Source organism: Prinia subflava, chromosome 2 (assembly GCF_021018805.1).
Source record: "Prinia subflava isolate CZ2003 ecotype Zambia chromosome 2, Cam_Psub_1.2, whole genome shotgun sequence".
Lineage (NCBI taxonomy): Eukaryota > Metazoa > Chordata > Aves > Passeriformes > Cisticolidae > Prinia > Prinia subflava.
In genome coordinates, this window is record NC_086248.1 from 7,284,802 (window position 1) to 7,301,008 (window position 16,207).

Below are 16,207 nucleotides of genomic sequence, written 5' to 3' on the forward strand. Positions count from 1 at the left end.
ACTGCATGTGAATAAATTCTGCAAGCTAAATCAGTAAACTTATGAACTGATTAATGAAGCCAAACACTTCTTATTTTTTTCCTTCTCCTTTTATGCTTCACTTGTGGTCATGTAACTATTATGTAAAAATGAGGGATTATAAACTTTAACACTAATTAATTCAGCCTCATTCCATTTCTAGGTGAGTAATTTTTTTCCAGTGTGATCATTTGCATAGGAAGTATATTTTGGTTGAACTCACTGCCAGTAGATGGTTGTGACTAGTATGAAATTCCATTTATTTTAGAATTGCATTTGACTTACACTATACTGAGCCTTACTTTTATATCAGGAAAAATCCTTTCCCTTTAAAAGTATGATAAGCAGCTAAGATTTGAAATGGATTCATCACTTTTAGTGGAATATTAGTGTGAACCTGGCCGTTTGCACTGAGATTGGCTGTTCCAGAATGCTGATGTGGAATAATGCTAATTTCAAGACTGAGGTGCAAAAGGTGATGTGGTGTTCAAAGGCTCCTCACATCCAGGGGCAGGGGTGGGGCAGGCTGGAGACAGAGGTTGTTCAGGCTTGGGGTGCCAGTGATGCAGCCCCCAGGATGTGTTGAGCAGCAGATGAGGTGGGGTTGGTTCTGTTGTGCTGGACTCCTCTGGTTTGCTGGGTTTGCTTCTGTCCTCCAGCAATCTGGATTTTGGCAGAGTACATGCGAGAAATGTAGAGGTCGCTCAGACTGGGTGGCTGCTGGGAGTGCTCACACCATTTTGCCATCCTGGTTTTGTTGTGGACATGAGAAGCCCCTTTTGGATCAGTGTAAAATCTGATTTGTGCCATAACCCAGAGATGCTCGACTGTGTCTAGTGAAAGTAGGAGTTTGTAGAAGATGACCTGTCCACTTTGGGACTCCGCATTGGGACGAAGGAAAGACTTAAGTTTCAAAAGGACTCCCTTTGAAATATTTATTCATCAAAGGGAGTGAAACAGAATACAGAGGATTCACCCTAGAAAATACATTAAATTTGGACTCAGTTAGTTTTCCAAGAAGGGATCTTTCTGCTGTAGAAGGAAAAGAAAATAATGTTTTAGCTAAGAACCTATTTGTGATCTCCAAAGCCCCAGCTGCAGTTTTGTTGTAAAGATCTGGCATTCTCCTGCTGACTTTGTTGCACCTTGTAGAATCCCTTCTGTGTGGAGGCTGCCTGGAAGAACAGCGATACCTGATGTTGGTAAAAGGGAAGGACAAATTGCTAATGAGTTTTAGGTTTCTAAGGACCATGATTCTGACATACATTTTGAAGTGATGCCCACTGTATTCTCTGTGACATTACAAAAGGTTTAGTGCAATAAAGGAAATGTAACATGGATAGTCACATCTTTATGTGACTACTAACATCTGTCTAGGAATAAATTACTGTTTTCTATAGACATTTGAAGTATCATAAATAAAAGCATGTAAGACTACATTTTCATGAAGCACTGGAGATTTAACTGGTATAAAATTAATGTCTCACCTTTATACTGGGGTTAGGCTGCTTCAGAGTCTTGCTCTAAAATTTAAAGCAAGTCTAGCAGGAAAAAAAGCTTTTTTTAAAAAAAAGAAAAAGCTTCCTTTTCACAAGATTCAGAGGACAGCCACGAAAGCATGAGCATAAATTTTACACTGTTAATCTTGTCAATGCATGAGAATAAATTTTGGAAATGGAAATGAGCTGACATCTAATGATGATTTAAATGTTCAGCAATTTGTTACAAAAATTTGGGTTTATTCACGGCGAATAATGCCAGCAGAAAACACTGGTTTGTTGAATTGGATGCTGTGGCACGTATGATTTAATCTCCTGTGTGCTGAGGGCCTGCTGACATCTGAATGGTTTAACAGTGTTCTTGGGGAAGACATTTAGTCTGCAGAGTAAGTACATCTACTCTGCTCTCTGAACTTTTCATGGAGTAGTTAAAACTTGTGGCTAGAAACACGTGCCTCACTCCTCTTTTGGTTTGGTCCAGCTTCAACTTCCAGGCTCTGCTTCTTGTCAACTCTTGGTGTTTTAGACTATTCATACCTGGTTTTCCCCCCCATCAAGACACTAATGCACTGTGATCAAGGAGCCACTCCATCTTTTTTTTGCTGAAGAACAAGCTTTTTATGGCTCTCACTGCATTTTCTCCAGCCTTTAAGTCAATTTTGTGGCTTTATTCTGCAGTAGGTCAATTTTTCAACATCTTCTAAAACATTTGGTCACAGAGGAAATTGATAGGATATTCCAGCATAGGTCCCACCAGTGCCATTTACAGAGGCAAAAAATCACTGATTCCTATTCCCTGCCCCCCTTTTTACACATCTAAAAATCAATTTAGGCCTTTTACACCATGAAATTGGGCTGGGAACTCTTGTTGTTTGACTCTTCTCAGACTTGAAGCTTTTCATGGTGCACTTCTCCATCCTCGGTGTCAACGTTCCCCATTCCCACCTCTCTGAGGTCCTGCTAAGCTTTATGAAAAGAAGTTTGATGGGTCCCAGCCAGCACCATATGTGTGACTTGTTCAGGCCTCAGTATCTTTTCTTCTCTAATCTCCTTTTCCTCAGGTCTGACTTGTGATTTATGTCAACGTTTTTCCTTCAAGAACTCCGGAACAAGAGGGTTCCCCCATTAGAAACTCTCTGATACTACCAAATTGAGAATTACTTGAGCAGATTAGATATTCCTCAATTAATCTGCCTTTTTTTAGCCCATTTAATATTTGCTGTCTGAATACTGTGCCAAAACCTGAAGTATTTTGTCACATGCTGTTGAAAATCTATTACCTTATCAATCAAATGTGTAATCCTGTCAGAGAATGAGATCAGCTTTGTGTGATACAGCCAATTTTCTAGAAAATCATTGTATTTATTCTTATCCCTTTGATTCTTGATCACTTTAGTTAGATACCATCTTTCCATTTTTACTTGGGCTTGATGTCAGGTGAATGCCCTGTAATTACCCAGTCATTTCACTTGCCCTTTGATAACTGTCACATTATCAGCACTCCCTGAAATACCCCCATGTTATTAAAAATGAATGTCAGCAGGGCAGAGACTTCTGGGCTTTGTGGAGATGGTTGAGTGCTAGGTTACCTCTGGAATTAAAAACCCCTTATCCAGTTGGGAAAGTGTAATATTCTCTCCAGGTTTAAACAGCCTGGATGTATTGATCTCCGTGGGGGATACCTCTTGGCAAGCAGTAAACAGAAATAAGAGCCATTCTCAAGCCTACATTCCCAAGCTGTCCCATTTCCACTCCTAATTTTCCCCAGAAAGGCTATGTGTGGCTTTTTATGATAGAACCAGAGAATGATAGGGAGTGGAAGGAACCTTCCCAAAGATCACCTAGTCCCAATCCCCTGCCATGGGCAGGGACATCTCCCCCTAGACCAGCTTGCTCAAGGCCTCATCCAAGCTGGCTTTGAACACTGCCAGAGCTGGAGCATCCACAACGTCACTAGACATCCTGGATGTGCCAGTCTCACCACCCTCACAGAAAAGAATTTCTTCCCAATATCTGACCTAAATCTCCCTTCTTTCAATTTGTACCATTCCCCTCATCACTGCAGTTCCTGTGAGAGTCCCACTCTGGATTCCCTGTGGCTCCCTTCAGTTACTGGGATGTTGGTGTGAGGTGTCCTTGTGACCTCCAGCTCAACAGCCTCAGCTTTCTCAGCCTGGCATGTTCCAGTACATAAACAGGGAGCTTGCAGAAAAACTGGGCCTAAATTGAAACAGGTAAAATTGAAATTGGTGCAACAAGTAATGGAGCACTGCATTCACTGGACATGAAAATAAATAACTTGCTAAAAGATGAGCTCTTTTAATGGAAACAGCTACCAAAATTCCAGTGGGTTTGGAAACTTAGGCTTGCTTTGTGAGAGCTGATTGTTGTTTCTGTGGTCGAGGGACAGTGATTCTGGGGGAGCATCAGGATGCTCTTAGAGCATTTGGTGTGTCCCCTTCCCTGTTCAATTCCTTGATCCTTACTTTGATGCTGTCCACCAGCACAGGGACAGTGCATAAGAAATTAGAGACTGCTTAAGTTCCTAAGATGTGGAGAGGGATTGGCTCATTCCTACCTGTAAGACCTATTTTTATTAACATGTCTTGTTTTTACTGAGGTGAGAAGCTGATACTTCTGTAGGAGCGTCACAGGCAACCTTAGGAGGTGGGTGTCTGCTCTTCAGCCACAAAAAAGTGGGAAAAAGTCACTGCTGCTGGACAACAGCTGAGGTTTGATATCCTATTTTGCCAGTATGACTCTTGTTGTGTAAGATCTGGAGTATGTATGAACTCCAAAGGAAGAAAGAACACTGCTCAAACCCAACAGATTATGAAATTAAAAGCAGGAAGCCTTTCAAACCTTTATTGTGCAGACCACCACTAATGAAGAATTCAGAGGCAGATACGGCTTGATGGAGCTTCCTCCTCCCAGGCAGTAACCGAGCCAAAACACTTAATTCTGTGTGTAAAGCTGCTGCCGACTGAAGTAGAATTTGTTTAGATAAAGAAAATTGGAATTTATTACTCTGTAAGAAATGTGCTAGCTAACCAGGCCTTCCTGAAAGTAGTGTGTGTTATCAAAAGGAAAAACACTGGTGACCAGCAAAGGGAGAGTTGTTTTTCACAGTAGTCTGCCACTCTGGTTTTTGTTTCCAGGCTTCCAGAGCTCAGCTGAGGAGCTCACAGTGGCAGCTCTTGCTCTCATGAATTCTAACCTCAGCAAGTGTTTAATCATGCCTCAAACAGCTTGGCCTTTTGGAGGAAAAACGGTGTTTCTGTTCTGGTATAGCTGTCCAGCTTAATGTAATGAGTGATGGGAACACCGTGCCCAGGATGAATCCATCTGCTTCCCTCCAGACCATTTTCTTTCTGGCCTTTTCTGCAGTCGAAAGTTATCAACCCAGAACACTCCCTGATGGTGGGAACTTATTGCTGCCTTCCTGTGTGTGCAGGCATCTCTACCTCAGCTGAAAGCACGCTTCAGCTTCTGTTTTTGAGCTGACTTACAATGGGAAAGAAGGCATTAAGGGGTGAGTTTAAGGGTCTCATCCAATTTAAAAGGCTTGTGTTAGCATGACAAGTTAAAAATGTCCAAGCAGATACAGAATCAGTGTCTTCTTACACACCTGGCACAGGTTGCAGCTTGCCAACTCCTGACTGCATATACTGTGTGCAGTTTTATTTGATATTACATTACACTACATCACCCTTTTTCAGGAGGGACAGGGAGGCAGTGTGGTTCTGAGATCATGCCCTTGCATTGGAAACAGCAGAAAAACCTTTGGGAGCCATTCCCTTTTTTCAGACAAATTCTTCATGAGAAGCTGAGAGGGTGGTCGAGTACCTGAAGCCACTTGTGCCTGTTCCACCTCTGCTGGTTAAACACATTTGTGCTGGTGGGGCTGGGTGGGAGCAGCTCTCTCCTGGTTAATCCCTGCAGCTGCAGAATCGGGTGCTCATGCTGGCACTCAGTCTGTCTGGACCCCTCTGAGGGCAAGCTGGAGTGTACCCAACGCTCTTAATTAGCTGCTGCACTTACACTGTGCTAAGCTCAGCCTTAACACCTACCTGCAGTTAATTAAAAGATGGGGTTGCTGAGGTTTTATTAGTACAGCGCGTTTGCCGCGAGATGAAACAACGGGCGCGAGGGAGATGACTTGTGTAAATTGTCAGGGGTAGGTGATTACCTGAGCACTGTGAACAGCCCCATTTGGAGATCACTCTCCTTCCCAGGTGAGCCAGGGGAGAGTCGCATCAGCGACAAAAGAGTTTTTATCATTATCAGGCTGCTGAGCCAGCCTGTCCCCCTGAATTTCGTAAAGCTTTTAAGAAGAAAAATCTCTGAGCAGATACGTGCGCATGATTCATTTGGCAAAAGCACTCAGCTAACTTCCCAGAGGGGAACTAAAATAATTTCCACATACAAGTAAAGTAAATAGTCTGTGTCTTGTTCATCCCACCAAGTATTATTGACTAGTGCTGAGTAAGAGATCCATGCAGAGCCTTGATGAAAGGTTGGCAACTCACCCCACTTGGTCTGGATTATTGCAGCATGGTTTTGTAATATTGAATTGCAAGGCTTTTAGTGATCTTCACAGGCTGTTCAACCTCAGCCACTAAGCCTAAACTAAAACGTTTAAAAACTGCAGTTCACGCTCTTAAATACTCTGTAAGAACCGAAGACAATTTCAATAAATGTTAGGCTCTTCCTGTTAATGTGCAAAACAGAAATTACCTCCTCAGATCAGGCTGAAATGTTCCACTGTGGTGGTATTTGAGACTAGTTATATTTGGCTCGTCTTTGTTCCAGATCCAGTTTTACAACTACCAGATGACACCCTAATGAAACATCAAAGAAGGCAGGAATGGTTGCATGGAATTGCTCTCTGAACGATGTATCCAGTGAGGTACAGAGCTCCCACACTGGATACGAAGGAATTTTGACCATAGGGCAAACACAGCTTTCATCTTTTAGATATCACAGCAGCAGTGCAGCACAAACTTTTGCTTTCATTTAAAAAAATAAAGTGAAAAAGCTGTTTATCAGGGCTTTTTTTCAAGATCATTTCCTAAACTATCTTGAGCCCTTCTGTTCTTTACTTAATAGTACATTTGGGAAAATAGATGAACAAGAAACAGTCTTTCTGAATAAAACCTAGAATTACTTCTAAGAGATTTTTTCTGAAATGAGAATGAAAGCACTTTGGAAGCTTCTGAGTTTTTAAGTATTAGCAATAAATTTTTGGATTTGCAAGAGAAGCTTGTTGGATGGAATGAATACATTTTCATCCCTGGCTAGGTTGAAACATGAAGTCCCCATTTGTGCAGTGTTTTTTCTTGATCAGTCATGACAAAATTAATCCAATCTGGATGCTGAATCTAGATCTATAAATATATTTATTATAATATAACAAGAACTTAACAGTAAACATAAACTATATACAATACCATTACAGATAACCCTGTTTTTAATATTATTCACAGAAATAGCCAGTTTTGTTCCAGTGTGAGAAATGAAGAAATAAGCTAAATTGGAAATGTCGAATGTGTTTCAGTCTTGTTGACAGGTAGCACCTCCTTTGGAGGTAGACACACACCAACACTAAAATTAGTCCTGCCCCAGGCAGTTAGAAACTTGTGCTCCAATCTTTAGGTTCACACTTGCACCCTGTTTGACATAAATACTTTAAATGACATACTGGTATATAATTTTGTTGTGCTTATTATTTTTCTTTTCTTTAAAGAATAAATAAAACAACTGCATAACAAAGGCTGGAACCTCACTGTCAAAATGAGAGGCTTGAGTCACCCTATAGCTTGACTCAGCTGACTCGAGCACATTTTCTTTAAATACTGCAAGATACAAATGTCTTTATTTTTTTTAAATTTTATTTTATAAATGATTATTAATAAAATAAGATGATTAGCTAACCATCTGCATTGATTTCCCCAAAGCTGTAGGCAGACCTCCCTCCATATAAAAAGGCTACTGTATTTGGTATGAAATTCAACTAGATATTGAATGCAAGATCTCACCCACACCCTGTACAGGACCCTCCTTCTTGAATTACTGGTATGGCATTTGGGATTTCAGTCTGCAAAGGCAAGTATGGCAACTTTTTTTTCCCTCTACTTGGAAGGAAACGAGACAATCCTTAGCTTGGGGTTACTTCCTACAGGTGAATTTTAAGATTCTCTCCCCTGCCCCGTCTATGTTACCCAGTCCATCTCCCATTTGTTTTCCTTTTATGTATAAATTTATAAAGAATTTCCACATCACAATGCTCTCTGGATAGACAATATTTTAATATATATAAAAATATAACCCCTGTGCTGTGCATATACTTACAACTCTACATAGTAATAATTTGAAGTCTCTTACACTGGGCTTAAGTCTATGCATTTTTCTACCATGGGCTTTAAACTCATGTGTTTAAAATCTGTAAATAAGAAGTATAAGGCTTCCACACCTAGGGAAGGAAATTGAAAAATAAAGTCAAATAAAAAAACTTCTCAGACTTCACATAAAAGATAGTGGCGTGTATCCCGACGTGAGGGATTTTGGTTGAGAGCCAAACCCGAGTGCGCAGCCACAGGAGGCATCTTCTGTGTCTGAGGAACACGAGGCCAACCCCACGCTGTGCGTTTCACTGTGACCCTGGCCAGGAGTGGAGAGTGGCTTTGTCAGGACAGCGCCTCTGGAATCCGAACCGTTCCCGTTTCGCACTGCGGGAATCGGGCACGGCCAAGGGAATCAGCACAAACCCGGAGGAAAAGATTCAGAACCCCCCGTGCCCACACGAGAATCACCAGGAGCAGAAACTCATCCGCCCAACAGACCTTTTGTTTTCATCATTTTATGTGGCATTTATTACCAATAGCTATTCCTCTCCCCAGTCCCCACCTCTTCCTTCTTTTGGGCTCTTCTCTATAGAGAATTGACATATTTGTTTGATCTGATGGAAGACTGACATCAACGTAAGCCATCTGTCACACAAGATTTCTCTCAGTCATTGGTATTGAAAAGCATGTATTAGAAACAAATGTAGGAATCAAAGTGGTAAGGACACTTTGACCTTTCAAATAGATTGATGTCTAAAGTGTAATAGTAAAATTAATCTGCATGGTTATTTCAAGAATCAAGCTTGAGCTCTAAAGTAAAATGCAGATTATTTTTTTCCTCTCTTCCCCAGCTTAAAAAATATGAGAAATTCTATTGCACCTGGGTTGACCGAAAGCCGATGTCCAGAACAAGTGCCACTATAACATCTAGTGACACCCTTGCATTATTAAGTTACAATATTTTACATAGCACGGAGCTGTCTGCTCCTTGTTCACCAAAAGGTGAGGATGATTTTTCTACATTCAATGTAGACACTATTCAAGACTTTAGAGCAATATGTTCACTGGCTGGCTTTGCTGCTTTTGTTCCTTAAGTAATAGTATTCCTCTAGCCTGCCTTCAGCAGGTACAAACAGTTCTCCATCCAGCTCCCGGGGAGCGTCAGCCACTCTGAATGTACTTCTTGATTGCTACACAGCCGTGTCGGAAAACGGGGCAGGGCATATTTGGTAGAAGTGTCCACGTGTTTGTTTTAGGGTCGTAGGCTTCCATGTTTCCCAGGGCAGGTCCTTCGCTGCTCACGATCCCACCAGTGGCATAGATTTTTCCATCCAGAACCACAGCACTGTGTTTTTCAAAAGACAAAAAAGTTAGTTAGAGTTAGTTGTCTTACTGAACATTTTTCTTTTCAGGCTTAAAACAAACCCAAGCTTTTATTACAATGGGTAAACATTGAATGAATACACCTTTTGTTCTTATCTGTATAAAGCTGTGTGGGCATTTCTCTTCTCTCCCCTTCTCTCCCCAAAATTAATCCTTTCTGTGTTCCTGCCAGGTAGGTAACTGTTGTCTCTAATGTAAACAACAGATAAAAGTCCATGTAAGATGTTTCTCCAGCCCACACATGGGATCTGCAGCAGAAGCAGCAGGGTGGTGTGTCCCTGTAACACTTTGCACGTGCAAAACCAATCCAAGCAATTTGGGGTTCCCACCACCTGAGCTGGAATAAGCTCTTGCTTCAAGTTACTCCTTTAATTGTTAATGAATGCTACAAAAGGGGGGGTAGAAATCTTCAAAATAAGTTCTGTTGCTTCAGCCCCTTCCATGGTTGTGCCCTGGCATGGGGGCCTGGAAATCCCACTGACTTTGTCCTTGTGCACCCCAGAGGTGTCCAGGGGAAAGCGGATCTGGGGCACACAGATCTGATGGTCAGGGCTGTGCAGCTGAGGGAATCACAGGGCAGCTCTTTGTTGGCATCTAAAGACAAAAACCCTTACTGCTTTCCTAAAGTGAAAGTGTTTGACTTCAGATGCCTCGTGTAAATGAAGAATAATGGGGCTGGGCTAATCCATGGTCCATAGGCTCCTGGTGAGAGGGAAGGTGCAGAGGTGTGGGAGGTACTTGAAAGGAAAATTGTCCCTTGGTCACATCTCTTCCTCTTCCTTCCACTTCATGCCTTGGCCTCTTGAGCAGTGGTGCACACGGCAGGACACTGCTCTGGGCTGGTGAAGTTGGGCTGGGTCCCACGGGTGCATTTGGAAATGGCAGAGCATGGCAGAGGTGTCTGGATGGGAAAAGCCAATGCAGGGCCTGCTGTGTGCCCCATGCCACCTTCCCACTGCATGGGGGGCAACCCAAAATTGGGATTGTCTGCTGTTCTTCTGCCAGGAAGCCCAGATTTGCCTTCCAAGTTGATTTAAAGGTGTTGTTCATGTGGATGGGGTTGGCAATGGCTTTTCTGGTGGCTGGGTCCATTGGGAGAGCAGCTGATGAATGACTGTGTTGGGAAGGAGAATGGAGACTCGGAGGGTATGTACCTGCCAAAGGATAGCAGGGAGAACAGGAGCGATGGGAAGATGAGAAATTAATTGCAACCAAGAAGGTGGCCTAGATCTAACAAGGTGGGAAAGTGTACTGATCCTCTAGGCTGGGTAAAAACAAAGTAATTTTCCTAATTTTGCTTGCTAATCTTGAAGTAGTGGAAGAGGAAAGATAAAAAGTGATAAAGGCAAAAGCCAGAGAGTGCTGGAAGACACAGGATGAACTGAGACTAAAATGGCACTGACAATGCCACGTGCTTCTGAAGAACACAAGACTCTGATGTCCTTGTGGAGAAGCAGAGCCTGAGGTTAAAAATAAACTCACAATGACAACAGTGAGGACTCAAATAAGCCTAGTCCCTGGGTACCGCCAGGAAATAGGAAATAATGAGAATCTTGTCAAAATAACTGTTAATCTGAAAGGAGGAGGAAGGAGAGAGAGACTTGAAACACTTGATTAGAGCCTATCCACAAATCAGCAGGGCTGGATGATGCATAGCCCAGGGTCCTGAGGGAGTTTGCTAATGAACTTACTGAACCATGGGTAATTATTTTTCAAACGTTAGGGAGAAATGGGGAAGAATAAGGACTTGAGTAAAGCAAGTGACATCCTGAAAGATGGCTTTGAAAGAGAAGGAGCTCACCTCAGAAGGAGCCAGAGCTGGTGGCAGAGGTAGCAGGTAGCCACAGCAGAGCAGCTCAGCAGCCAAGGAAACCTTCCCAAAATGATCTGGGTCTGGGCTCCTCCCCAGCCCATGCTCTGGATTTGGGGTTACAATGAGTGAACATGTGCTGACCTTGTTCTCTGGAACCTGGGCATCCCTGGAAAGAATTCCTGCCCATGGCCTGAGACAAGCAGCTCAGTCCTGTACCTTCCCATCATGGTGCTAATACAGTGGGGAAGACATGGATGCTGAATTCCATCCTCTAGAAGACTGTATGAATTTTAAACGGAGATTAGAGCAGCTTCTGCTCCCTCCATATGCAACTCCCGTAGATAAGACTGGCATAATGCTTAGCTTGTGAGTCATGCCTGAGGTTAAGTAAAGCAGTGTAAAGAGCTGCTCCTGCCATGGAGCAATAGGCAGTTCTGAGCACACAGTGAGTCCTCAGATGTACAAGGAACTTTGGAGACATTCAGGCGTCTCTGGGGCTAAAGTGGCAGGTCGGTGCTTAAGATAATTAGGAATTTAATTTGAAATTGCTGCTACTTTGTAGTATTAGGACAATCACTGCTAATTTCTGGGACCTTAGGGAACATAAAACTCAAGTGGGTTCTAAAACACTGAGAAAAGTGAGTGGAAAGGAGTATGCTCATTGCTCTTTCTTCCTTACTGTAACAATATTTCAGTTCTCCCCTCCCTTCCATCCCATCAGCTGTAAAAACATCCTTACCAAGGCTGACATACAAAGAAAGAAATAATTACAATAATTGGGATGTGAGTTTATTGCTTGGTGCCATTAATCCTGAGAGATAAAATGATTACAGGCTGTCAGAGCCTGGGAAGGAAGGAAGGGAGGAAGCTCTGTGCCAGAGAGCCTTGCTGCAGGGACACAAACCCCAGTGGCTTTGGGGCAGTGACTTCCCTGGCTGTGGAGCAGCCAGACCTCCAGCTCTCCAGCAGAATGCCTGGGAAGAAGGTAATGGGCATCCAAATTCAGATCACTTCAGCCACTCCTTCCAAAAAAGTGAGTTGCAGCAAATTATCACTGTGCAGGCTAATGAATGACCCAGCTTTCTACTCTGCAGGTAATTACTGCTGTTCACTAGAGAGGCTTCTCCTGCCCTGTCACTGATTCTCCTGAGGTGCCTGGGCATCCTTCATTTCACAAGCAATGCTCAGTGTCAGAAGATCAAGCTGCAACTGTCCCCTGACATTGTCACGGGTTGTCTGATCCATCTGCTGACCTCCATGCAGCTCTGGATCCCACTCCCAGGAAAATCCCAATGAGGCTGAGGTGTGCCAAGGGCTGGTGGGGACCTGGCTGTCCATGACTGGCATACTTGTGTAATATAAACACCCTTTACATTTCTTCTCTGCCTATCCACCTTTCAGTCCTTGCCCAGGCTGAGCACATGGCTGAGAAGGTCCCTCTCTGCCTGTTGAAGGATTTGATGGACAAACTGAATCACTGAACCAAAAGACCAAAGAACAGCCCAGGCAGGAAGGGACATTGAAAGATCATCTGGGCCAACCTTCTGTGGGAAAGGGACACCAGATGAGATTATCTTGCATCTGTCCAATCACATCCTGAAAACCTTTGGTGATGGGGACTCCACCACATCCCTGGGGAGGTTGTTCCAGTGAGTGACTGATCTCACTGTAAAAAATCCTTATGTCATGATGAAGTCTCTCTTTGTGCAGCTTGTACCTGTTGCCCCGTTGTCTTCTCCCCATGGCTCCTTGTCAAGACAGAGCTTCTGTCCTCCTTCTGTCCTCCTCCTCTTTTAGTGCTGGAATACTCTGTGAGGGTCCCCTGAGCTGTCTCTTCTCCAGAGAGAAAAGACCCAACTCTTTCAGTCTTCCCTCATCAGGCAGGCTCTCTAGCCCTTTGATCATCTTCACAACCCTCCTCTGGACCCTCTCCAGTCTATCTGTGGCATTTTTGAACTTTTTTTTCTGGGAACCAGAAGTGCTGCCTGACAAGAGCTGAGTAGAGTGAGAAGATGGAAGTCTCCTGATGGGCAGTAAGATTTGGAAGCAAAGGATGTCACTGGGTTTTTTTTCTGTATGTTTGAGAGGTGAATGCCTGGGTGCTCTTGCTCCAGCACTTTTCTCTCCCAATGACATGCTGGACATATCAAGCAGTGGGAATACAAGAAATGTTGATTTTACTACTGCTTTAAAATTTCCTGCTCAGTCCTAAAGATCACATCAGCCTCATCAGGAAATGTTAACAAGTAATTTTTTAAAATTCTGTCTTGTAATTCTCAGGGTTGCAAAAGATTTGAAATGGCTGAATTAGTGTATTGTTTTCACTGCCTGAAGCTTAGTATCTTCTGAGGCCTCAAACAATTCTCTTCTCCCTCCTCATTCCTGGCTATGCATGCAGAAGCACACATTTATTTGGAGCAGTTCCATGAACATTATTGAGTATTATCAGTTAGGCTGACAGAGGATCTGCTTAAAAGAAGGGAATAATAATTAAAAAAATCCCTGCATTTATGAGTGGATGAATTTCCTTCCTGCCCTAAGGTTTCAGGAGGGCTTCACTGGAGGTGGAACTGAATGATGCTGCTGAGATTCCTGGGGTTTTCCTGTGCAGGGACAGGAGTCAGACTTGATGATGCTTGTGCATCCCTTCCAGCTCAGGACATTCTGTAATTCCAGGATGCTCATCAGCTGGATGGAGCTGCTGTCAGGACCAGGGAAGCCCCCAGGGTCCCAGCCCCTGTGGGGTGTGGCTCTGGGCACTGCCAGGCACAGCACACCCCATAAGCTTTCTGAGACACGTGCAGGGTGGTTTGCATCGCTGGCCCTGTGTCCCTGGGTGGTGGCAGTGGGGGAGCTGAGGCTCTGTCCCCTCATGGTGGCAGTGCTGGCAGCTGGGCTGTGGTGTCGCAGAAGGCTCCAGCTCGGGTGGCTGTGTCACGCTGCCAGAAGTGTCATCTTTACCATGAGATGGATAAATGAGGGTCCAGATTAGTCATGGTCAATTAGGAGGATATCATGCCCCTTCCTGGAGCGGGATTATTAGTGTGGGTGTTTTGGCCAAGCTCCAGTTGTATTCTCCCCTACTCTGTGAGCACTTTCTAATGATCCAAACCCATCGCATGGCATCGTTACTTGTTGCTGCAAACCAGCAGTGTTTTACTCCAAAGTCCACAGCACATCAGTGATGGCCTGAGTGCACTGTCTGTATCAGTTATGCTTTAATGCCCACCACAACCCTTCATGTCATCAGCTCCTACAGAAATTACTGCCAGTAGTCTGGTGCAGCAGTTCCCACTGCTGTCTGTGGAACACAGCCCCACATCAGTGTGTCCATCCAGACAGGCTGGAAGGTTTTGGTTTTCCCTTCTGGACTACAAACACCTCCAGCTGCAAATGCTGCCAGCTGAACACGCTGACCTTCCTGCCTGTAGGTTTGGGAAGCACATGGCCATTGAGGAATCCTGCTCCATAAATAGCTGCACACCTGGGAATATCCACCCAAACAAGCTGTGCTCCAATCCCTTCCAGTGCCTAGAGTTACCATGAGCTTTGCAAGGCAGAAAGGAGCCAGCCTGGGGAGGCTGTGGTTGGTGCTGTAGGTCAGCAATGCCTGGCAGGTCAGTACAGAAGGCACCATGCTTTGCTGTTCAAAACCAAGGTCCTACTTGAAAAAAAGAGGTGGTGTGTGTGTGTGTGTGTGTAAAATAATCCCCAAACTGACCCTGGTTTTGAGCTGTTCAGCCTGAGTCACAGTTTTATTAAAGATTTCCATTCAGCAGAACCATCTAATAAATCTTAGTGGTTAGCAGTCAGAGGAGGAGGAAGAAAATGCTTTTCTGGTGTCTGTTGGGAATTGCTGGTACTAAATTAGCTTCTCTGGAATTATTGCTGGCACCACCATGCTGCTGTGTTGCCCCGTGGAGGCTCTCTGTAGCACAAGCCTGTTTGCACACTGCCTGCATCCTAAGCAAGCAGAATATGGAATTTTTAATCACGCACAGAAACGCAATTGGTATTCTTTTCACTTGTGGAAAAATAAACCCTTGAAGGGCACTGCAGGAAGGGAGAACTCCTGCCTGCAAAGGGAGGCCTTGCCACACTGAAGGGGAGGGATATCTGCAAGTCTGTTTGGAGGGAGGTGTCTGGCAGAGAGAAGTTCATCATCTCATCCTGACTCTTCCCTCCTGTTGGCTGCTGTCCCCCATCTCAAGATCCTGCAAATAAACAGGGCTGCCAAACTGAGGCAGGGGGTGTGGCAGAAAGCTCACACTTGCCTGATGTTTGGGAAATGTCAAATATTTCCCTCACCTGTAGTGTGGAAGGTGTTCAACCTCTCAGTGAATTTAAAAATGCTTTGGGCCTATTATCACTCTTTTCTCATTTAGCACCATCTTTCAAAGGGTTAATTCTACATCAGCATGAATTTCTTATTGACTTCCATCAGGCTGGGCTTAATCTGAAAATGATCCTCAATTTGCTCTTCTGTTGATTGTGAGCTGGAGACCCAAACCATTTATTTTTCATTTTTCACTAAAAGTAATTTAACTTGATATTAAAACCATTTGATAGGACATTTGGATTTTCACAGGCAGGGAATGTCACACACATTTCTTTTCCCTCTGCTGGAGGCTATCATGCTCCCTCATCACTAACATGTAGAAACAAAGCAGATAAAAATAAAAGTGATGCGGTCAAGATTTTTCCCAGCAAATTCAGTATTGAGTTATTCCTGGTGAGAGGAGATCAATAGCATGCAGTTAATTTTTAAGTTGTTTATGTTGCTGCTTTTAAACCATGTTTTTTGTGATCCATGCTAATGAGTGGAATGAGGAATTTATAGATTCACAGGCTAAGGTCAGAAGGGACCTCTGTGCTTAGTTAATCTGAGCTTGTGCATACACAGGCCATGGACATTTCCCCAGGCAGCATCTCTCCTGGAAATGTATCTAATCTCCTCTTAAAAACAGCGAGTGTTGGTGAGTTCACCCCCTCCCTTGCTGCTTCTCTGTTTAATTATCCTTACTGTTGGAAAAGTGCTTCACTTCAAGGCCAAGATGTGTAACCTGACTTCCCAGCCCTTGTAACCTGCTCCGCCTTCGTCTGCAAGACTGAAAGCTTCTCCATTTGCTCCCAGTGATCAAGTCACCTCT

The 16,207-nt window shown here is 43.8% G+C and overlaps 1 protein-coding gene across 6 annotated transcripts in view; it reads right to left on the minus strand.

Annotated features, from left to right (window-relative positions):
• Positions 1-6,897: 6,897 nt before the first annotated feature.
• The window catches only part of KLHL29 (kelch like family member 29), a 387,476-nt gene continuing 378,166 nt past the window's right edge, over positions 6,898-16,207 (minus strand). For 5 of the 6 annotated variants that reach the window (XM_063424308.1, XM_063424300.1, XM_063424282.1 and 2 more), the window contains one exon: positions 6,898-9,206. In XM_063424308.1, the coding sequence (XP_063280378.1) occupies positions 9,023-9,206 (184 nt within the window). In that variant the 3' untranslated portion in view covers positions 6,898-9,022. The remainder of the gene's footprint in view (positions 9,207-16,207) is intronic. The other variant, XM_063424319.1, reaches the window with a different exon arrangement.